The 25,220-nt window shown below is 41.5% G+C and overlaps 1 protein-coding gene across 1 annotated transcript in view; it reads right to left on the bottom strand.

Annotated features, from left to right (window-relative positions):
- The window catches only part of ETNK1 (ethanolamine kinase 1), a 58,716-nt gene extending 43,536 nt beyond the window's left edge, over nucleotides 1–15,180 (bottom strand). Inside the window, exon 1 of the mRNA XM_074937714.1 lies at nucleotides 14,867–15,180. Coding sequence (XP_074793815.1) covers nucleotides 14,867–15,022 — 156 coding nt within the window. The 5' untranslated portion in view covers nucleotides 15,023–15,180. The remainder of the gene's footprint in view (nucleotides 1–14,866) is intronic.
- Between the last annotated feature and the right edge of the window lie 10,040 nt (nucleotides 15,181–25,220).

Below are 25,220 nucleotides of genomic sequence, written 5' to 3'. Positions count from 1 at the left end.
GAGGGAGCAGAATCATGCGCTCAGCATACTAAAAGTATACAGTGTATCATTTTCACTCAATTGATTTTTAGCTTATATTTCCAATATTGCATATTTCAAAGCAACATAAATAAACTAAAATTTGAGACATTTAGAGGAATCCTCATTTCTTCTTGATTATACAGAAAATTGAACCAGTTCCTATTAATCCCTGCATCCTTTATCTATATTGCACATTTTGTGGTGCATAAAAAACTCTTACAGATTAAGGTTCTTCTCTAGCTTTTGTTTTCATGTTTCTATTCAGACACTAATTTGACTTTAACTCCCTTCTTATTATTTTACTCTTGGGTAAATCCAGATCACATAACGCTTCTAGACCTACTCTTCAAGTTGACTATGGGTAAAGTTGGGATTTATAAGCTTAAACCACTTAGGGTTAGAACCGCAAAGGTGCTTAGGTGCAATGCTAAGCATCGTAACGCCTAATTTTTAGATGCCTTGCCACCCAGTGGAATTTTCAGCCCTGGGGTAGGTGCTCAGGTTCCCTATACAATGCATGGGGAGAGTCTGGTGCCTAAGAATGGGATTCATGGAAGCCGGCATGCTGAATGAGGACCCACGTAAGCTAGTGACTAGGAAATTCTGAGAAGAAGGGTGGGGCCTAAGCCCCACCCCTGAAAAAGCCATAAAGCACCTAATTCCAGGCTGGAGTAAGGCACTTATCTCTGCTCGGGTGCCTATCTCAGAAAAAGAACAGACCCCCACCCGAGTATAGCCACTAACCCAATGGTCAAGACACTCACTCGGAATGCAGGAGACCTGTTTTCAAATACCCACTATGCCAGATTTGGAGCAAGAACATGAACTTGAGTCTCCTACAACCTGGGTGACTACCTAACAACCAGGATATAGAGTCACACATGCTCCCTCTCTTTGGCGCAATGAATAGCGGAAGAAGAGCCAGAGAGATGAACATCAGAATACCCAAAAACCTGGAGGTTAGAGCACTCATCTGGGATATGGGAGAGACAAACTCAAGTCCATGCTCCAAACCAAAGCAGAGTGGGAATCTGAAAACAGGTCTCCCACATCCCAAGTAAGTGCCCTAACCACTGGGATGATGAGTATGCTGAGACGAGACCCCTCCTTCCCAGCCTCACCCACACAGAAAATTCTAATCTGGTCACCCCTAGCTGTTATTTGTGTGAGGGCCCCACAAGTGAGATATGCAAAGGAATGCTTTGTTTGACAAGCTTGCCCGTCTTAGACCTGAGCTAGGATACTAAGCAGTTCGGCAGTGTCAAGACTTAAATGGTTTTGTGCATGCCCACCAATGGAAGCTTTGTCACCTGGAGAATTTAGGCACCTCCAGGGTAAGGCAGCAGTTGAGCATGGGTTTGTGGACCTCACTGGCATCTAAATGTTGGACTTAGAGGCCTAAAGTGGAAGTTAGGTACTTAAGTCTATTTCTGGATCTAATCCTTAGGCCATTTTGAAAATATTCCCCTCTATCTTTAACTTTTAACATTTAAACAAATTTTTAGGTTTAACAGCTGCACTGCTGAGCAATTTAACAGAAACATTGGGATTATGGGTAGAGATTGACTGAAGTACCACTTCCTCCTCTTCCCTCACATCCAATGTAATTCATTAAGAATAAAGCACCAAACAACAAATGGTATGCTTAATTTGTAAATCAATATTGTCTTCAGTTAAAATTTAACCTTTTGAATCAGGGGAACCATATTAATGATACTAACCATTCATTATATTAACTATTATTCTGTATTGAGATAAAACATACCAGTTTCACATACAAAGTCTATAACCATGTTTTCACATTCTTTCCATTTTTGGAACATCAACTGGAAACATTTTTACTATTCTGAAATTATTACAAGATCCTCCTGTACTGAAGTATAGCAAAATGAAGAAGGCAGAATTCCAGCATTCAAGTGTACAAGCTTTAACATATGGGTCAAAAATCATTCAAGTTGTACACAGAAGAGAAGGTATGTTTGAGACCATGTGTAGTGGATATATTGACTGACTTGTCCCAAAGTCCTCCTGTTAGTATTTTTGGTTTCAATTTTTTAAAATTTTTTATTAAAGATCTCTCTCCAGTTACTATATGAAAAGACTTGTACAAACAGAAAAGAAAATGACTACACAAAGTTATCAAAACCACAATTTAAACAAGCATTTCTCATTCATACATAATAGTATGTAGAACATTTCAGATAATGTATTTTCCACTGAATGTATCCGATGAAGTGAGCTGTAGCTCACGAAAGCTTATGCTCAAATAAATTTGTTAGTCTCTAAAGTGCCACAAGTACTCCTTTTCTTTTTTCAGATAAAAGTGTAATTTTAAAGTTAGTGCCCTATTGATTTTGAAATACCTACTTCATGTCCTTCCCTTTCTCTGGCAAAACCACCACTCATCCTCCAGAAAGGGTAAAGAGAGAAGCAGCTAGGAGAGGGTAAATGGAGTAGTCCATTTAAGTAAGTATGGGATCCTGTCAAACAACCTCCAATGTTCAACGTCAGTTATCTGAAAACAGTTCTTGCAGCACTCCCAAATTCTAGGCCTACTAAATTTCCTGCACTAACATGTCACTGCAACTACCACCACTCATTTGGGTCAGGACCTTTGATAATGCAGCAATCAATACTTTGTCTACAATGGAAAGTTGCACCAGTATAATTCTCTTTTTTTCTGGCAGAAACTGATATGAGTTCATATACAAATTGTCTTGTATATAGGTTTATCCCACTGCTTAAACTGAAATACTTAACCCACTTCCAAATTGACTTACATCAGCATGTTTTTGTGGGTTTTTTTTTTAAAGCACTGACCTGCAAACCACCTGCAAACCACTATTGCCTTGTGACAACGTGCAGCGAGTGAACAGTGAGCCTGCACTCAGATCACTTGGACACCAATTAGTTCTCCCACAAGTAAGATGACTGAAGTAATCAGATAATCAGGATGGCAGGCTGGGTGAAATAAAGAGTCAATTAGCCCATCAGCCCAGAAGGATAGAGACACAAGAAGGAAATGCAAAGGGAGAGAGGAACAGGGCTAGCTAAGCCCAGTCTCAGAGAATTCAGGGAAGGGACACTTCTGCTCCTCTCTGGTACTGAAAAGAAGACTAAATGCACAAAATGATATGGGAAACAGTCTGATGCATGGAGACTGTAGTGGTGTTGGTGGAGGGAACTCAAATAAATGGCACTGTGAATGTACAACAAGTGGAGTCTGTGAAGTTTCTGCATTGCAAGAAGCCAGGAGTGGAGGTGCACCCTGTTACATTCCTCTATCAAGTTTAGACAGTTTTCTGCTTGTAGCAAAAACTAGCTCAGTTGTCTAAGGTTTCTATAAGGTGGATTTGCCAAAATAGGGGGGAGGGGGGATTTATTTAATTAAAAAAAAAAAAAAAAAGCTATCCATAGACATTAACAGTGACTGAACCAGGATTAGGAACCATATCTAGTGTGTTCCTAGGGAATGTTATTTGTTCTTTTCCCCAATCTTACCCCACAAGAATTGCGCACTCTTTGTCTAGAAGGACCACACTCCTAAGGATGAAAGGGTAGTTCTTTCAATCTTTGTCCCTCTTCAGGCTGCCAAACAAAGGTCCAATAACAACTGGAAGTTTTTGCCATGTGGATGCTTACATAATAGGAATTTGATTAAGACCACCAAATTTACTTCATATTAGAATATAACATTTGACCAATATCACCCAAAACCACACTTCAAAAGGCTCTTCAGGCCTTTTTGCTCTCAGAATAGTGAATGTATGGCTGGAACCTAATCAACAGGGAAAATTTCTTCAATTTTAAGACTGGTTTCAGAGTAGCAGCCATGTTAGTCTGTATTCGCAAAAAGAAAAGGAGTACTTGTGGCACCTTAGAGACTAACCAATTTATTTGAGCATAAGTTTTCGTGAGCTATAGCTCACTTCATCGGATGCATGAAGCTTTCCACTTTATGCATCCGATGAAGTGAGCTGTAGCTCACGAAAGCTTAATTTTAAGACTGTTTTCTTTTAATTTGTTTAAAAGTTAGTTTAGCCCTTTATAACATTTATTTTTATTTCTGTGGTAGGAATGAGCTAGAGTCCTTTGATGCAGACTATACCACCTTGCTCAAAGCCCAAACCTAAAACGTTCAAACCCAACAATGAAATGAAAGAAAGAACTCTGATCCTTTTAAACAACCTTCTTCTTTTAGAAGAATCAGTTTCCTAAACCAGATTAGTGAAAAATCATGTTTAGCTACTCTTCATGTTCCTCAATTCCATGCAGTTATTTCCTTTTCTTTCCTTTATCCCTGGCAACAGTTCTCGCCAGGGAGTGGGATCTGGGACTTGCCCCGCTTCATGTGTGCCATGGCTCCGTGTGGCTCCCAGAAGCAGCGGCATGTCCCCCCTCCGGGTAGGGGCTGGAGAGGGGACATGCTGCTGCTTCTGGGAACTGCTTGAGGTAAGCGCTGCCAGGAGCCTGCATCCAACCCCCTCCCGTGCCAGAACCCCCTGCCTCAGCCCTGATCCCCCTCCTGCCCTCTGAACCCGTTGGTCCAGCCCAGAGCACCCCCAACCCCTCATCCCCAGCCCCACCCCACACCTAACCCTGAACTCATTTCTGGCCCCACTCCACAGCCCGCACCCCCAGCCGGAGCCCTCACCCCCACCCCCAATTTCATGAGCATTCATGGCCAGCCATACAATTTCCATACCAAGATCTGGCCCTTGAGCAAAAAAGTTTGCCCACCCCTGTTCTAGATCCTCTCCTTATATAAGGCATAGATTAACATTAAAGCACAGCTCAAAAACAAACAAACAAACAAACAAAAAAAACAACAACTAAAAATATGAAGGTGTCAATGTTTCTAGAAGTTATTTTTCCTGATACAGTGATGTGTAAAAAACAAAACAAAAAAACTTGTGAATTTAAGCTACAGTGCAACAAACCATGTTTTGTAATTTTTATAATACTAAGCCATGTGTGAGTGAACCATCAGTGCACAGGGCCAAAGTCCTTGTAAAATATAATACACCCAAGGTACACAGTAATGGTCTAGGAATGTACACCCTGATGTGGCTGTTTACTTCACTGAGACTACAGGGCATGTGTACAGTTGCTGCTCCATCTGGTCATATTATGCAGTTTTTTTAATTAAGGAATTCAAGCACTGTCAGCTGATCAGAACGTATATGCCAACTCAGCCTGAAAGAGATCATCTGTTGCATAAACAAGATGCTACCATGGGTGTGTCATTTAGAGCACACCTTCCGTCACCAGTGCTTCATGAAAAAACATTCTATTTAGAGATGATTGACATGTTTTCTATTTTCTTCTCCATTTTTCTTCAGTCATCTTTATCAAAAGTATTTGAAGGCAGCCATCACTGTGATATTTAGGTTCCTGAAGCAAGTCACAGTCCTTCTGTAAGCAATATCAAATGCCTCCACAGCAACTAACTGTGCTACCGAGAAGAGGATTATGACTAGGGATTCTAGAAGTCAGTTTGCCGTGGAAAAAACATGGCATTTGTGTTTTTACAGAAAATCTTTGGGTTTTATTTTTTGTGAAAAAATAAAAACATTAGGGCTGCCAATAATCTCAGTTAATGCATGCGAGCAACGCAAAACAAATTAACTAGATTAAAAAATAGTCACAATTAATTGCACTATTAAACAATAGAATAATTTAAATTTATATAAATATTTTGATGTTTTTCTAAGTTTTCATATATATTGATTTCAATTACAACACAGAATACAATGTGCACAGTGCTCACTTTATATTATTTTTATTACAAACATTTGCACTGTAAAAAAGATAAAAGGAATAATATTTTTTAAAATCACCCCTCAAGACCATGTCACTGAGTTTGGTGCGGTCGAATTTCATGTTGATGGTAATATGCTGTTCTGTAGACTATGTTTGAAGGCAGACAACTGTAGAACACATGGAAAGCACTAAACTGAATGAAAACTAACTAAAACAAGGAGGCTAAAACAGCATGGCCATCGACAACAACAAAAACAACGTACTGAGTCTGGATCATTCTATTAATTTTATTATAATGATTGATGGCACTGGCAGACTTTGAACTTGCTTAAAATTGTAAATATATCAATAAAACATTGTGTTCAACTGATATCAGTATATATATTGTGACTAAGGAAACCAAAACTCAGTGTTTCATTTTAAGTGTGGAAAAACATGGATTTTTATGCTTTATAAGACAAATGGGGGGGGGCGGTGTTAAATCACAAAAAAATAGGATCCCTGATTATGACTTCAGGTGATGGACACACAGATGAACACTTAGCCTACAATAATTTGTTCTCATAAAAATGTCCTTAATAGTAATAAAATGGGAAATATGATGCATTAGTAGAAATGTTGCTATTTAGAGTTTACATTTCCCAGGAGACATCAGCAGATCTTCAAGTGCACTGCAAGGGACAAGACCAAAAATATTACCAACAATCAAGACAAAACATGCTTAATATCATATTGCAAGCTGTTTAAAACGTTTTAGTATTTCATTGATATACACTTGTGAAAAATTAAAATTAAAAAGCCTTTAATTTTTTTTACTCTATATACGGGCTGTCAAACAATTAAAAAAATTAATCGTGATTAATCACACTGTTAATCACAGAATTCCATTTATTTAAATATTTTTAGATGTTTTCTACATTTTCAAATATACTGATTTCAATTACAACAGAATACAAAGTGTACAGTGCTCACTTTATATTTTTAATTACAAGTATTTGCACTGTAAAAAACAAAATAGTATTTTTCAATTCATCTAATACAAGTACTGTAGTGCAATCTCTTTATCATGAAAGTTGAACTTACAAATGCAGAATTATGTACAAAAAAACTGCACTCAAAAACAAAACAAGGTAAAACTTCAGTGCCTACAAGTCCATTCAGTCCTACTTCTTGTTCAGCCAATCGCTAAGACAAACAAGTTTGTTTACCTTTGCAGGAGATAATGCAGCCCGCTTCTTGTTTAGAACGTCACCTGAAAGTGAGAACAGGCATTCTCATGGCACTGTTGGAGCTGGTATCGCAAGATATTTATGTGCCAGATGCTATTTATTCATATGTCCCTTCATGCGTCAACCACCATTCCAGAGGACATGCATCCATGTGATGATGGGTTCTGCTCAATAACAATCAAAAGCAGTGCGGAACAACATGTTCATTTTCATTATCTGAGTAAGATGCCCACAGCTGAAGGTCGATTTTCTTTTTGGTGGTTTGGGTTCTGTAGTTTCCACACTGGAGTGTTGCTCTTTCAAGACTTCTGAAAGCATGCTCCACACCTCATCCTTCAGATTTTGGAAGGCACTTCAGATTGTTAAATCTTGGCTTGAGTGCTGTAGCTATCTTTAGAAATCTCACATTGATATATTCTTTCTGTTTTGTCAAAACTTCAGTGAAAGTGTTCTTAAAATGAACATGTGCTGGGTCATCATCCGAGACTGCTATATCATGGAATATATGGCAGAAATGGGTAAAACAAAGCAGGGGATATACAATTCTCCCCCAAGGTGTTCAGTCACAAATTTAATTAGCACATTTTTTTAACAGGCGTCATCAGCATGGAAGCATGTCCTCTGGAATGGTGACCGAAGCATGAATGGGCATAAAAATGTTTAGCATATCTGGCACGTAAATACCTTACAATGCCGGCTACAAACGCACAATATAAATGCGTGTTGTCACTTTCTGGTGACACTGTAAATAAGAAGAGGGCAGCATTATCTCCTGTAAATGTAAACAAACTTATCTGTCTTCGTGACTGGCTGAACAAGAAGTAGGACTGAGTGGACTTCTAGGTGCTGAAGTTTTACATTATTTTGTTTTTTGGAATGCAGTTATGTAACAAAACAAAAATCTAAATTGTAAATTGCACTTTCACAACAAATATTGCACTACAGTACTTGTATGAGGTGAATTGAAAAATACTATTCCTTTTGTTCATCATTTTTACAGTGCAAATATTTGTAATAAAAATATACATTTCGATTTCAATTACAACACAGAATACAATATATATGAAAATGTAGAAAAACATCAAAAATAAAAAATATTTAATAAATTTCAATTGGTATTCTATTGTTTAACAGTGTGATTAAAAAAATCCCGATTAATTTGAGTTAATTGTGTGAGTTAACTGATTAATCGACAGCCCTAATACACACACACACAATGCTGTCCCCATTCTACTTTTTAAACTTCAGAATAAGCCTGTTTAATAGAAGAAAGTTCAAAATAGTTTAGTCACAAGCAAAACACTTAAAATCTCAAGCCAGACAATAACCATAACATGCACCAGGAAAGCTCCAGAACAGAAAAGGAACACAGATGAAGACAATCAAGGAAAGGAAGTAGTGGCCCAAATCAAGAAAGACAATCAAGCCCATGGGTGAGGGAAGAGAACAAGGAAGAATAGGAGTCCAGGTGGCATGGGGTATAAAATAGAAATTAAAAAGTTATTTCAACAACAAAATAGGAATCTTACTAGCACAGTCCTGGCTTAAGTGGTTGTACTTGGTACCTACAATACAAGAATTACATTCTTGTGCATACTGTCAAGTTTAAAAAAGCAAGATACTGATGAATGCAAGTAATCAAACATGGGGGGGGGGGGGGAAGGGTAGCTCTACGAAGTAAGTGGCAGATCCCTAAAATCTGGAAGAGATCTAAGACAGGTGCTTTCAAGAAGATCTAGAGGAAAGTGCTGATGACTTCATGATACAAGTGCTTAGGGCCTTAGATAAGTGTATCAGGTATCATGTAAATCTAAACAAAAAAAATGTGTAAATAAGTCCATCATTTTGGTTTACATTAATTAATGCTTGCTGTTAGAGGGCACAGAAGATAAGAGGCTTTCACTGACATCCTCTCCACCCTATGCTGGAGACATGGGGGACACTGCACTGAAATAGAGAAATGGTGGACAGATACAGGGGGAGCTACCCTCTGCCCCAGAATGTTAAACTGAGTGGTGGTAACAAAGGTAAAATAATCAATTAAATCGTCTAAGGCATCCCTGTTATGAAACAATCCAATACTTATGGCACAGGTCTTTGACAAGGTGCATTATGGGGATTTTGAGTTGGCATTTGTCAGACGAGCAAGTGGAATTTCCATATTGGAATAGACCCATGATCCATCCTGAGCTAAGAAGGTGGATCAGTCTCTTGTACCTATTCTATCCTTGGTCTCTGTCAAGACTGGTAACAAGGATTCCACTTGTGGTGGGACACCTGGAAAGCAGATGAGATTACCATCATTACATAGGCCACCAAAACCAGTGACAAAGGTTTTCTCATTACTAATAAGGGAGTGACCAAACAGCTGAAGACGTTAAAGAACTTAAAAGGAAAGTGGCAAGATTCACTCACTCACACATGACCACAATGCACAAAGTCTAGGAGGTGACAAGTTAATACTAGACAAGTGAAACTTCAAGTTTCCTTATGAAGTCATTATCAAATTATCATCTTTTAGAAATAAGTCTATAGTTTCATCCTTAATACTGACTGCAGCCAACTTCTGAATGAAACAAGGAAGACCAAAATCTGCTGTTAGACCAGTAGAACAGAAGAGAATTTGGCTCAAGCAGCATACATTTTAATGACATTGCTTTGGATTATTGTAACCAAGGCCAACGAAGGAAGACGAAGAGCATTCTTAAGTATTTGGAGGTAAAAACAGAAACACTTCTATATTGCTCCTAGCTTTTTCCCAGGTGCCACTCTTCTTGTCAGATTTAAACACAACAACTACACGAAGAAAAATCTTTAGGTAGAAGAGGACTTTGTCTTTCCACACAACTACTGGCAGAAAGAGGCAGTTTGATCATTTACTTTAGAATTCTTCCCTGTGTGTGGATAGGGACACAAATAAGCAATACAGAATGATTATTTCCTTATTTCGGAACCAATTCTGTATTATGCAATACTTATCGCTAGGCTTTCTGATAAAATTAAGCAATCATTCTGAAGCATTACAGTAAAAGCATATAAATGGTTAAGCAGGGGTTTTCAAAGTGGGGGTTGTGAGGTTATTACGGGGGGGAAGGGAGATTTGTGTGCTGTCAGCCTCCACCCCAAACCCCACTTCACCTCCAGCATTTATAATAGTGTTAAATATTCTTTTAAAGTGTTTTTAATTTATAAGGGGGGGTTGCACTCAGAGGCTAGCTGTCTGAAAGGGGTTACTAGTACAAAAGTTTGAGAACTACTGGGTTAAAGGATTTTCCTCCTTTGCCCAAATGTTAAGCTAACAATTCTATTTAGAAAAAATAATTTTAAATGGACACACTTAAATATACTATTTATAAATACAACTTATTACAAATCTTAAATGACGGAACGATTAAGCAGCAGACTATTCTAAAATGCAAGGCAATTGGAAGACATACTAAGTAACTTGGAATGGTTTTGCCCACTTCACATTATGTTCTTGCAAGTAAAAGTTAGTAAATTTACTAAGTTAAACTTTGGACTTTTTAACCTTCCAACACACTATGCTGACAGTATGAATATAAAGAGCAAAGGTGGTTAGATGTAGAGTTCAATTATGAGGAAACTCACACTACTGACTAGTTCTGTCCACACCTCAGCAAGTTCCTAGGCTCCTCTGCCACAGCCCTACTACATTTCAGACTGGTCAAACCTCTATTCCACTGAATATATATCTCCAGCTTTTATTTCTTTGCTAGATGTGTGGTCCTTCTCTCTCTTGTGTCCCAGGAAAGCCACTGCAGACTTCTCTCTCAAAATCTGTTTTGCTCTAGCACCCCACTGCACTGATCTTTGAAGCGGAAGTTTGTGTATGCACATTCTCGCTTCTACTGTTACTTGTGTACAACATTTTAAAAATATACTAGACAGCAAAAGAAAATGGTGACTGAAGGAATCTCAGTATGAATAAAGTTCTTCAGTTGCTCAAAGGCACTGAAGAACAAAATGACAAAATCTGCATACCTATTTTTAAGACCAAGGCTTTTCTACTTGGTTGAAAAACAATTTCCATTAGTTTCCTAGAGCAATTTTTCTAGTTGTCTAAATATATATTTATTATTTTAGTTATAGTATGTCCATGCTCAAAAGAACCAAGCATCAGTCTTCAGGGGGTTTCATTTTGTGAACTCACATCTTGGAACAGAGCCAGAATTATGAATGTGATGTTCCACTGCTATAAACAGCACTAAAATGTTACCAAGAAAAAGGGTCAGCCCTTAAGCAATAAGGTTTCAGTTTCATATACTTGTTCTCCTGTGCAAGAAAACAAATACATGAAACTGAAATGTGGAAAGGCAACTGGACTTGATGGTGTGTCTAATTATTACTACTTTGGCACAGGAATATAGAAGTGGCTGCTTGTCTTCTTTAATTCTTGCATGGAGACAATGCAGATACCCAGGCTGTGGAGCAGACAAGTGGCTGCACTACTTAAATCACGTAAAAACCTTAACTCTGCAAAGAGCTACCACCCAACATCCATACATTGCTCAACCTACAAGCCATATGAGAGAATTATAATGGGTAGAATAGCACCAATAGTGGAAAGGTAGCTGACTGATGACCAAGCTGGCTTCTCCCTAGGATATTCACGCTATGGCGAAGTTGCAAACCTAGCTCGAAAAGAAAAGGAGTACTTGTGGCACCTTAGAGACTAACCAATTTATAAATTGGTTAGTCTCTAAGGTGCCACAAGTACTCCTTTTCTTTTTGCGAATACAGACTGACACGGCTGTTACTCTGAAACCTGTCAAACCTAGCTCAATACATCTAAAATGGTTTAGAATCTTGTTTATCTGTCAGCTGCTGATGAAACTGTGAACTATGGTGCATAGCTACTGAAATTGGCAAGAACTCTGAGAAATAGCAAGATGGTCCAGGTCATCTCCTCCCTGCTTGAGGATGGACTTTTTTGGTTGAGGTGGGTGGTCAAAAAAGTCAACAGCATGCTCACCGGAATGGATTGCCCCATGGTTCTATCAGCCTTGCTGTTTAATGTTTACACAGAATTCTCTCAACACGTGAAGATTCATTTATGCAGATCTTTGTATAATCACACAATCAGAAATATTTGAGGACACTGAGCGCATTCTAATTGGCTCTCTGAGTGTACTTGGAAAATATTATCACACATGGTTCCTGATTGCCAATCTTAGCAAGCCCCAAGTGTGCACCTTTCACATGAAAAACCCTCAGGCCATGCAAAAACTTCAGATATCATGGGATGGAACAATCCTTGAGCACTATGGTATCTGGTGTACCTTTGGGGTCACATCAGACTGAATGCTGACACTCAAAGAGCATCAAGAAGCTAAAGGAGAAAGTGAATTCCAGGAGTTGTGTACTACAAAAAACCAGCCAATAAAAAAAAAAAAAAAAAAAAAAAAAAAGAGGAGCTGACCCCCCAAAAGTCTGAGCAACCAGTCTCACCCTGTGTTACTCAACTGCAGAGTACTGTGCCCCAGTATGGTCATGCTCCAGCCATACATACAAAATTGATACTGAACTCAATGGATCCTGTAGGATCATCACAGGGACTTTGAAACTGACTCCCACACAGTTGCTATGCTGCCTCGAGGGGACTGCAGCACCATCAGTGAGGTGGGATGCCTTCAGTAAAAAGGAGAGACAAAAACAAGTGCATGATCTAAGACATCCACTGTATGGACACATTCTACCACCCAAGAGCCTGAAATCCAGAAAGATCTTTGCCTCTGAAAATCTCTTACCCCAAAATACCACTGTGGAAAGTTACAGCATAACAAACTGAAGGGGAATATTGATTATCTTGGAGAACTTGGTTCCTTTAGAACTCCCCCACCTTCCCCCAGGCACTGACATTGTACGAACATACTGGTGTACTCTAAACTGAGAGAGAGCTGGGGTGGCAAAGACTGGTCACAATATGACCAACTGGAAGCTGAGGAATGGCCCAAAATGTGAACGTGGACAGCCTTGGCAAACACTTGAACATTGCCAGATGCACTGCCCCCCTCAACATCCTATACTCCTGAGGATAAGTGTTTGAAATAAGTGATACCATCATGTCTTGGCTGAAGTTTTGGAGCAACAAGCTACAATGATGATCGTTGGCAAGAACAAAAATATCCTCAACAGAATATTTTTCTTAAGATTCAACCCAAAAATAACGAAAGCAAAATAAGGAACTGTAACAATTTTCTCTTCCATTCTTAAAAACCTGAGGGTTGTTTCTTGCACAACTGACCACAACATGTTGCACTGCACAAGGATTTAATGAAATGGAAAGGGTTCTTTAAATCTTTTAAAATTGCCCATGCGGATCTCCACTCCTGGAATAAGCATGCCATGTTGTTGAGTGCATTTATCCCAGGAAGCACTAACCTAGAAGAACCACTGTAACTATTTATTAACTAACTGTTCTTTAAGCAAAAACTAACTTTGAAATTGCCTGCACCTCCACTATAGTTATTTTCAACAAGTATATCTGTTTATACATTGATCTTAGATTTACCATTGATACTATCTGATATAATGCATGTTTACCAAATTTATTCCCTTCTTGGGTAATTTAAAATTATTTCAGTTGAATTAAGATCCATTGCTACAGAGCAGTCAGCTTTTACTGAGATTTATTCTTGCATCTGGTTTTCTTGGAGAGTGTCACTAAAATTAAGTAAGACAATTTCCACACATTAACAACATTTGGAAACTACGATCTGAAAATGTGTATCATAAATGCTGTAATATATTCAGGCTGCAACTAGCAACCACAGAGGCAGAGAGAGTTAAAACAAATTTCCAGTAAACTCCTGAGGCTAGATTAAGTACATTCTAGAAGCGTAAGCTTCAGTAAGATTAGCTGGCCCCAGACAAATGATTCGTCATACCTACGAGCAAAGGCCATCTAACTAACTCAACAGGCAAAATAATGAATTTTTTGAATCCAGAATTAGGAAACAGGCTAGGTAGGCTCAATCAGTAACTGAGTTTTAATTACATCAAATAGGGACGATACCCATCCACTTATCAAAAGGGTGAGATAACCAGTATTGAGGCAACACACAGAAACCTTTCAGTATCAGTCTAACCTGCAGTTTATTTTGAAGTGTACTGAAACTGAAAGCCTGTGAAGGGAGACAGAGTTGGCAAATGGTGGCGTTCGCTACATCCTGCCTGCGGCTCAGCGATGGAGGAGGGTGTCTTGGGCCCTGGCTGATAAGCAGCCAGGCCGCAGATAAGCGGCCTCCTCCTTGCCCACCCTGCGGGGCCCCGCGGCGCTGGCACTCGCTCACCCACGCCCCAAGCCGGCCAGGGCAGGTGTAGCCAGCGGGAGGCTTTACACAGAACAAGCGTTGCAGGCCGGGGCCTTTCCCAACAGGGCCCCTCCTTTATTAAAGCCCCGCACGCACCAGGGACCGAGCCACGCACACCGGATGGGCCTTTTAAACGCGACGCCTGGAAGACGGTCTAAAGGGAAGAAAGCAGAAAAAAAAAAAAACCCTCTGCCAGGAAATGGTCATATGGGGGCAGGGAGCTGGGGAGGATCGGAGCTGGTCGGGCGGATTGTTTGTGGGGGGAGGAGCTGGGGGCTAATTTAAGGGGAGGATCTGGGGGGGGGGCCGGGGCTGATTCTGAGGGGGAGAAGCTGGGGGCTAATGGGGGGGAGAAGCTGGGGCGCTGGGAACGGATGGGGAGGGGCCGGGAAGGGGTCAGCGCTGCACCCACACAGCCGGGCTCCCTGGCAAACGGGACTCAGCCCCAGGCCCGGTATGGGGGGATTCCCCGCGCCCCCCAATGGCCGCCCAGCCTCGGACCGGGCCCCCGGCCGCTACCTGCAGCGTCACATCCTCGGGGCTCCAGTGGGGCCGCAGGCGACGCAGCAGCTGCAGGGCTCCGTCGCGGCAGCCGGGCCCATCCACGTCGCTCAGGGCGATGTCCAGCTTGGGCACCTCGGGGGAGCCGGGCGGCACGTGGATGTAGTTGGCCATGGCGGGCGGCGCTGGGTCCGGCGGCGGCGTCTCGTGACTCTCTGAGCGGCGAAACCTGCCACTGGGGCGGCTGCTGCTGCTGGTGGGGGAAATTTCCACTTTGGTCCCGCTACAGCGGCTGCGGCTCCACCTCCCCCGGCTCCGTCTACGGCGCGGGGCAGCCTGGGAAAGTGGTGGGCGGGGTCGGCTCCCCGGGCTGCAGCGGCCTCCTCCTGCCCCGCCCGGGGCGCACGCAGCGCTTCCCGCCCGACACTGCCACCCAGAGCCATCGCCCGGCTGCTGCGTCCGGCGGCTCCCCCATCTCCCTGACTGCATCTTCCCCCCCCCATTCTCGCCCCCCACTCCCACATTCTCCTCCTCTCCCCAAATCTCCCTGACTGCATCTTTCCTTCCCCATTCTCCCCCTCCCCAAATCTCCCTGGCTGCGTCTTTCCTTCCCCACTCCTCCCTGACTGCATCTTTTCCCCCCCATTCTCGCTCCCCACTCCCCCATTCTCCTCCTCTACCCATCTCCCTGGCTGCATCTTTTCTTCCCCACTCCCTCCTCACCCCCCCTCCCATCTCCCTGGCTGCATCTCTTTCTCTGTACCCTTCCTCCCCGGCTGCATTTCTCTTTTCCCTCTACCTTAACTTTCTGGCTGGGTTTACTCTCTGCTGCCCCCAGGGAAAAAAATTTGTGTTGTTCTTTAATGAATAAACCACCTAGGTAACATCCCTCTTTTTACCTGCCTATATCCATATGAAGCATCCAAGGAAATGATTAATGAAAGCAGTTCATTATCTTATGGAAAAATCTAATGCAAAAGATTAACCCTAAGGTATAAGTCACCTTGTCTTTCACCTCTTAGTTCAGCTATGCTTAATGTGAGGTAATTTACAACGGAAATGAGACCACCATATCTGTGTGGAGCAAAGGTAAATTTGTGGTTAAAGGAAGGACATCTGACACCTTAATTTACTTTGCTGTTGTCCTTTTACATTGTGTTCATTTTTGCCTCTAACATGTGTGCCATTTTTCAAACTTTATTTTTCCCTGAACGTTTGTTATTTTCCTAACCAACTTTTCTCCCCTCACTCTTTCCTCTTTCTGTAGTTTCAACTGTAACTATGTGCAATAGCATTTACAGACGGAGGTCTAGATCCTCATCAATTTGTAGGCTCCTAGCTTCCATTGGTTTCAGTGGAAGTTAGGAGCATAAATACTTTTGAGGATCTGGGCCTTAGCCAACCCTAAAAGCCTCTTCTAGAGAATCTACCCAGATTTAAACATCCGCCTAATAATCACCCTACCTTTCCTTAAGTAACATGGAGGAGTTATGCAATGTGAACCTTGGTTTACAAGTCAATTTGAGTTCATTCCATGCCTTTAGGGGTTGGAGTACACATTTTCAAAGCCAGACTCTCTACCACAACTTGACTCTTTCCCAAGTTAGAAAAAATATGCTTTTGGAACCGGTAATCCTGTTTTCCAGCTGACTCTGATGTTATCCTGTAAGGTTCACCATAAACAGCAGTCTGCATAAACATTATCAAAATTAATGATATAGAGAAACATACATAAAAATTGATCAGTTTCCCAGTTCTTGTTACTATTGTAAAGGCATGGACTATCGCAATGCACCATCTTGCAGCCCAAGGCAATTTTCCCTAATTGAGGTAGCAGTAGGTTCACTTTAACAGGCCAGGGCAAAGAGAAGCCAACATCTACTAACAACATAGCATATCCTATTTTAATAAAATTTCAGGACAGGAACAATTACAACACACAGTTCAGAAGGTCCTCACCTCTGGACCCTCCCATTACCTAAAATTCACAAAACAATGTCTCTGAGTCTAGTTAGGCTACTCTGAAGCCAAAGAGAAACCACCACCCACTGCAGCCTACATGGGTTCTACTCCCTTCTGTCTTGCTCAGCTTCCTGATCCTGTATAAATACCCAGCCCTAGGGTGAGGCATGGCCTCCTTGATTACACCCTAGGCTGTCCTTGCTGTAGGCTGGCTGAAGCTACTTGGAAAAGTTCACAATTTCATTATAAAGCATGTTTATTACAGCAGTGACTAAAGATCAACAAAGAATAGGGCCCTGTTGTGCTAGGCAATATACAAACACAGGCTAGTACAGTCCCCATTGACAGGCTCAAGGTACATGCTTTTAATTATGCTGGACCCTAAACTTGGAACAGCCTCCTTGTCAACCAATACGTGATTTCTCCATCCTCTTTTAAATCCTCTTTCTTTTCTTCTCATCAATAAACTTTGTAATCTCCCTTCACCTGAAGTTTTGTTCTTACTTTTCTCTAGAGTTTTGTATTGTGTTTATATTGTAAGCACTCTAGGGCAAGGAATATATATTTGTCTATACAAAACATCATATAAACTAAATGGGCATCTCCTGTGTTTTAACGGAAAACTCAGTGTGTGTGATTTAATGTTATTTGTGTAAACGTCTTATTCCACATAATTGCCTATTTTCCATAATGACAGGTTTCAGAGTAACAGCCGTGTTAGTCTGTATTCGCAAAAAGAAAAGGAGTACTTGTGGCACCTTAGAGACTAACCAATTTATTTGAGCATAAGCTTTCGTGAGCTACAGCTCACTTCATCGGATGCATACTGTGGAAAGTATAGAAGATCTTTTTATACACACAAAGCATGAAAAAATGGGTGTTTACCACTACAAAAGGTTTTTTCTTCCCCACCCCACTCTCCTGCTGGTTAGATAAGCTATTACCAGCAGGAGAGTGGGATGGGGGGAGAGGAAACCTTTTGTAGTGGTAAACACCCATTTTTTCATGCTTTGTGTGTATAAAAAGATCTTCTATACTTTCCACAGTATGCATCCGATGAAGTGAGCTGTAGCTCACGAAAGCTTATGCTCAAATAAATTGGTTAGTCTCTAAGGTGCCACAAGTACTCCTTTTATTTTCCATAAAGTCTTGATCATACATTGAGATCTTTTCAGGGTTGCAGTGGTAGTAACTAGATAGACATGGGCCTGAATCAAAATCCTAAATCCTAACACTTCTGAAGTTTGAGTAACTGATAATCCATATCAAAATGTCATAGTTTGATTACTGTTAGAAATGCGGTCAATTTCTGGCCTGCCCTTTTGGTTACTTCTAAATACATCCACCCATACCTTGATTTTTTGAAAAATGTTTCCTGCTCTTCTCCTGTTTTTTTCATTTCCCCATTTTCTCCATTATTCCTCCCCATCATTTCTCTTCAGTTTCTCCTCTTTTTCTTTATATCTATTTTCTAAACTCAAAACTGGCTTTAAATTTATGCTCTAAGAAAAACTTTTTCTTCTAAATGACATCAGAACAGCTTTAAACATGTTTGAAAAATCTCATCATTCACACACACGAAGTCTCATCTGGAAAAGATGGTTGCATGAAGTCCTAGCACTTGTTCACATGCATGCAGTACATTACCCTCTTCCTCTGCTCAAGCAGATTGGTAAGGTGACAAAATAAAAGTTGTTGCGGGGCTCAAGAGCAGCATGCCATTCCCATATAGAGAGCAAATGTCAAAGGCTGAACGTGCCAGCTTGCTTACACAAGTTGTTAATTTCAACAAGAGGGTTCATTCTAAATCAGGGGTCTGGTCCTGCAAACTCTGGGCCTGGTGTTTGCTATCATAAATAGCCCCAAATTCAGTTGTTGATTATGAGTAGTCTCATTGACTTTGCAAAGTCTCACTGACTTCTCCAAAGTTGATGGTGAGGATATTTTAAGCTGAAGGGATACTGTGGAAGACAGCATGAGGGCTCAATTTGTTTGGGAGGTAGGGGAATTGAGCTTCCTCTTGTTAAATATTTACTAGCTGATCGCTTGTTTTCTAGGTTGTATATAGACGAAAGAACTAAGAAGTTTATATATAAGCATAAAGCCATGTCCTCCTACACTACCTGATTTTTGCTTGGGAGTGTTTGGGGTACTCCTCAGTGTTAAATCCGTTAAACAAAAGTTGTGGCTTGGCCCTTAAAAACCCATCTTTTTTGTGCTGTGTGTATATATTCTCTGCATGTCCACATCAATTTACAGGAAACATTTCCTACAAAACTGGGGCATCTGTCTTAAAGCTTCCAAGGGCAATTTCTTTTGGTTTTTAGCCTAATCCCAATGGCCACTACTATACTCTCCAACCTGTGAAATCTATAAATAAAGACATCTGAGGAAAAAAGTAATGGCATCCACTGAACTTCACTAGCTTAGAGGAGTTTTTCTTGGAGGGGCAGAGGGAGAAGAAGATTAATATTTTTTCTAAAAAATAAAGTCTGTCCCATCTAAGCAGCGACACTGGCATGTATGGTACCACATGACTGGCTTCTGGTCATCACTTTGTCACTCTCCTTTCCTCCCTCTCCAACTATTCAGAAAGAACCTATGTAAGCACTTATGCATTCTGCTCCCTCCCACTGCTCTTTACCTTTCCTGCGTTTAGGTTACATGACCCCCAGCAATAACATCTGGGTTTTTTTTTAATTTATTTTGTTTTTTTGTTTTTAAAGCAGGCCCAGAACTGGTTTTAGCCTCCCAGACTCAGTTCTCCTGGCTGTTTTCCAGCATCCGATAAGGAAGAAATTGCTTTAAACACAGCTCAATACACAAGATTCGATTGTAGATGGTAAGTGAGTTTAACCTTTCTAGCCCCAATTAATTATAATAATAGTTTGCACATCAGAGGACCTCAAAATGCTTCACGTACACTAACTAATTAAACCCCACAACACTTCTGTCGGTTATGGGTAGAGAAGTATTGTCCTAATTTTACAGATGTGGAAACTGAGTCACACAAAGGTGACCCTGACCCTAACTTGTCAGTAGGTCACACAGCAAGTCAGTGGTAGAACTGGAATAGAACTGTGGTCTTTGACTCCCAGTGCAGTACTTTAGCCACGAGGCAACCTCTCTTTAAAGAACATATAATCTTTATTGATTATTCAGCATCTGTTGACTGTGTCAAGCCAACTCACATCTCTATACTAACATTTAATTCTCTTACTCAACTCCTATACTTATTATATTGATTTCTAAAGGGCCTAATATCCTAGCATCCATATTGATTTACCAGCTGGGATTCTAGATGCACAGGGATATTATAGCTTTATGATCACTTTGATTGTTCTTTATGATCAAATTTTGATCTTGTTAAATACTAACTTAAAATATGTCGTTTTATAAATATTACATCTTGTCTGGCTATACATGTCTCCAAGATGGATGCTGCAGGATCACATTTCTTTAATGGCAGAGTCCCTTTTCTTGTGTAAATTGCCCAAAGGTTGTGGATTACAACTCATGCAGGTACATTTTACAAAAGATACATATGACAGCAGAGTAAGACCTTGAACTCTTTGCACTTTTATGATTTAGTTTTGTAGTAGCCTAGTAAGTGCCAATAGGATTTGAGACCAATTAAATGGTTCAGTTTTGGATTCCCTATTTCCCAACCTTTTTAGCATAGTTGATCCAATAACTGTTACATTGAGCCAGTCTCAATTTCCCTTAAGCATTTCACAGATCCTATTACACACTCAATATCCAAACTCCCATTTTTGTTGCTCAGCTGCCCAGATCTAACAAAACCTGTGGGGCTGATACTTGTAACTCTAAGCTTTGCCCCGTTAGCTTTGTGCCCACCAATTTCCTGAGCAGGGTGAGGAACTTTTGCTAGACATTTGTGATGCTCTGTCCTGGCCAGCGTTATATACCTCTTTTTATGTCAAGTTTTTGTACCGTACCAGAATTCAGCTGAACTGCTTCCGCAGTAGAATAAACTTTCCTACCAAACAAGTTTAATTTCTTTTGAGTCTTTTGATTTTGGGGTTGCACCTGATGTCCTGCCTTTCTCCCTCATTGGCAGCAGTTACCACTGGGGGTAGGGGATGGGAGCAAAGAAACTCATAACCTGGGAGGGTACATAAATCTTTCACTCAGTCCTCTTTGAAGTTGGGAAAAGAGATGCAGGTGTCTGACACAGTCCCTTAACTGGGTCCATAATGGCCTCATTTAGAGTCAGAGCCACTCGGGAAGGACCTGCACTGGCTAAAATATTGATCAAGCGGTAAGAGGATCCTTTTACTTCCTCCACCTGTATGCTAAGACTTAAAGCAACCCTCTTTAACAATTCCTGGTGCACCGTATAGTCATCTGGGGGAGGCAATATGCCCCCCGCCCCAAGGAGGCAATATTCCCCCCCGCCCCAAGACTGCATCATCAGGGGAGGAGGAAGAGAAGGCTAGCACTGGCTGCGGATGCTCTTCCTTTCTGCAGAGTCCTGTTGAGCAGGCTCTTGGAGTACAGTACCAGGCACGGTACTGGATTCAGGAAAGGGTGCTGCCTGGTGGGTAGGTGCTTGCATGCCTTTCTGAGGTCACCGAATAGGAGTACCAGGAATATGACCTAGAAATTGTGGGAAAGCCCCACGGATTCCAAAAAGGCCACTGGACAGGCATGCTCTTCTTCCCTGAACCTCATGATCACTTGGCTAACCACTCAATGGTACTCCTGTGATAGGATCCATGGAAGGCTGGAAACATTTGGAGGAGGGGTAGCAAGAGCAGCTCTGAGGATGGAAAATGTAGGACCCGACCTTGGATTTGGAAGACAACATCTCTCAATAAGCTGACCAGAGTTGCAGTTCCAGATGATGCCAGCAACTGGTGCGGAGGTGGAGAAGCCCACAGAGAAGTGAACATTGCAGGTTTCCCCTCTGAGGGTACTGAATGGCGAGCTGTCAGGGGTACATGAGGCTGGCCTGGTACCAAGCATTGTAGTGATCTTGCAGGTTCTCCCATGTCCGCCAGTACCAATAGCGTCAACTCTTGCACTGCCGGGGATACCAGCACCAACAGGGTCAGGAAGTCCCTGGCACCTGAAAACATCTCCAGTGTGACCGGTACCAAGGTGCTGTTGGTACGGTGTGGTGCTTCCAATGTGGAGGGAGCTCCTTCTGGCTCTGGACTTGATGGCATCTGGGCAATGGTGCCATCTTCTGCAGCACCAAAGCAGAGGCATACTTGGGCTTAGGCCACACTCTACTCTTATCCCTATGCCTAGCAAAGTTCAGTGCTGGGCATCTCCCCATTTTGGCAGTCTGCTTCTTATGCCTCTTTTTAGGCACTGGAGATGGTGAGCCGTGTCGGAACTCAGGTACAATAGGAGGTGTGCTCCTTATCCATGCTGAGTCACTCTGTGACGATTTTGACCGACCTGGCTCAGATGGAAGTCTCAAGCCTGCCTCCATGAGTAGAAACTTTAGCCTGGCTTCACGGTCTCTCTATGCAAGGCTTAAAAGTCCTTAGAAATTTGGTAAAACTCTCCAATATGAGCTTCCCTGACGCACTTCAAGCAACTTGAGTATGGATTGCTCACGGTCATCATGACCTCATTGAAGGAAATGCAGGGCTTGAAGCCCGGTGACCAAGGACTGGGAGTCAACCAAAACCATGAGTTGGCTTCAAAAAAATCTAACTAAATACTAATTATATACAATAAAAAAGGACACACTCCACTGAGAGAACTTGCAAATGCAAGAAGAGCAGTTCCAGCGACTGTCACAGGTGGGCTGCTCTCTTCTCACTTCTCCTGCTTTTCAGAGAAGGGGCAAGGGGTTCAGGGTCAGCTGGGCCTTTTATATTGATGCTAGCGGTGTGCAGCAGCAGAGGGCACTTGAGCCATCCTGACGGATACCGTTGACAGAAAAAAATTCTGGCAACTCTGCATAGGCGTGTGCACACCAAGAGTGGAATGCACATGTGCAATCACTCAAAGAAGAACTTTTACTTTCTTCTTTCATTTTGGTAAATAAAACCTACTTTAGTAGCAATGATCTATCTCCTCTTCATCAAGTTACTAAGCTTTTTTATTTAAAAAAAAAGTGCTCTAAAAGGCTATTTAATACAATCTATATAAATTAGCCATAGGATAGATAGGAGGGAAAATAGAGGCACAGAGAGGTGAAGTGACTGGCTCAAGGTTACATAGCAGGCTAGTGGCAGAGCCAAATATAGAAAACCACGTTTCCTGACTCCTGTGCTAGTGCCCTATCCACTGAACTATGTTGCCTCTCCAGTTGTTGTTATGGTAAAAATGTATATTCTACAACTGGGGCTCCTTTGTGCTGGGTACTGTACATACTATACAACTCCTGCCCCTGTTTCATTACGATGATTTTCAGTCAGACTTGCAGAGAGCCCACAGGATGGAGACTTGTTGAAAGAACATAACTACAAGGTAATGGCTAATGATTCCATTTAATTATGACTCGTGCTGTCTCTGGACCACTAAGCATTTAACAGAAAGGACCTTCTGATTGTTACAAAAAATGACTTGGAGTTTTGTGCATGACCTTGAGCAGGCATTAGCCAAATTTATTTGGCTAATTGCTTGGCAATAGTTTCACTAGGCTTGCATGATTTAGAACCTGCTTCTTTCCATAGTGGGGTTCCTCAGGGATCTGTATTATGTTGTCTACTATGCATTTACATGATCCCTCCTTGTTTCATTATATGGAAACCTGAAGTACACTTCCATTATGGAGAGGTGAAGCTCGTTGAGCTGCAAAATCCAGTTGTTTATGCTGAGTCTTGAACTATTTAGCATGTGGGAGGGGAATAACATTTGTTCCTGCCTCGTCTCTAGAAAGCAGGAGAATTGAGAAGAGAGCAGTGTCATTTATTCCCTCTCACATACTGGCTTTTTGCACTTCTTTAAATGTTTGCACGTCTATAGTCTGTCTAGACTGCTATTCATCCAGAGCACAGCAGCAAGTCTGTTAACAGGCACATTACAGTTCCAACATATTCAAATCTGCAATCCTTACACTCATTCCCTTCTAAGGTTTGATTTGATTTTGAAATTCTGATTTTAACTTCTAAGGCCTTTAAGGGAGTAGCTCCATCCTGTTTGGGAGATCTTATTTTCCCCTATATTCACAACCATCCACTAAGTTCTGAATCTGATGGGAACTCAGTGATTAATACAATCCTGAGACTGTGAGAGGTTTGTGCCCCCTCTCCCCGCATTTAATCCCCTCATCTGTGGAACAAGCTTTCTGCTACTCTCCCCATTTATATCCCATTTCTAGTTGACATCCATCTTTCACATACTTGTAAAGAACAACGTCTTTGCTACTAAATTTAATTGTTTATTTGCTCATTTTGTATATTGTTTTGCTGCACTGGACCCAAGGATATTTTCCTGAGGGGTGCTTTATAAAAACAACTTTGTCCTGTCTTGACTCCCAATTGTCTGTTCTAACTGCTAAACACACTATTTATTTGGGTTGTGATAAGGAAAAGCTGAAAATACAGCTAGAGAAAACAAAGTATCCAGGTTCATAATGTAGATATTTAGAACGTCAGTTATAAGTAAATATTGTGATGCAGTAAATAGTCTGCGTGAGGGGTTCCCAGAACTTCTTAGTGTGGTCCACACTTGAATAGAATGTCTTGAGGATCACTTCTCCTCCCATTCTTCTTCACAAATAATCCCTGTGGTAACTACAGCAATGGCTTACATGAAAAAGTAATGATAAATAAATATTAAATTTTTTTCTATCAGTCCCTTTAATTAAATCTACCAGTTGTGTAACCCTTCTGCTAGCCATCAGCAGCAGCTGTAAAAGCCAGGTTCCATGCTGTCTAGAGGTCCCTTTTAAGATACACAAAATGGTAAGCTTGTGCCTCCATCTCAAACCTTATCTACTGCCATGTTTTAGGAACTTACAATTTTAACTGCCCCAGTCACCTTTACACCTATTTCTTCCTCACTTGCAAGCATTCAGGAGTCCTTGGGCAGTGTAGATATACCCTAAGGGCTTGGCTACGCTTGCAGATGTAGAGCGTTGGGAGTTAAACCAGCCTTTGGAGACTGCAGCAGGGAAAACACCACTGTGTGTTTACGCTGTCAGCTGCAAGCGCACTGGCGTGGCCACATTAACAGCTCCTGCAATGTCACAAAGAGCAGTGCATTGTGGTAGCTATCCCAGTGTGCAAGTGGCTGCAGCGTGCTTTTCAAATGGGGGGGGCGGTGGAGTGTGACAGGAGTGTGTTGTGTGTATGTGGGGGGAGAGACACTGTGTTTTGGGTGGCAGAGAGTGTGTCAGTATGCTGTCCTGTAAGTTCAGACAGCAGCAGGCCCCCCTCGCCCCCGCCTCTCTCTCTTACACACACTCTCACAGCAGCAGCAT

The sequence above is a fragment of the Natator depressus genome, chromosome 1 (assembly GCF_965152275.1).
Source record: "Natator depressus isolate rNatDep1 chromosome 1, rNatDep2.hap1, whole genome shotgun sequence".
Taxonomy (NCBI): domain Eukaryota; kingdom Metazoa; phylum Chordata; order Testudines; family Cheloniidae; genus Natator; species Natator depressus.
This window is presented reverse-complemented; position numbering and strand designations above follow the sequence as displayed.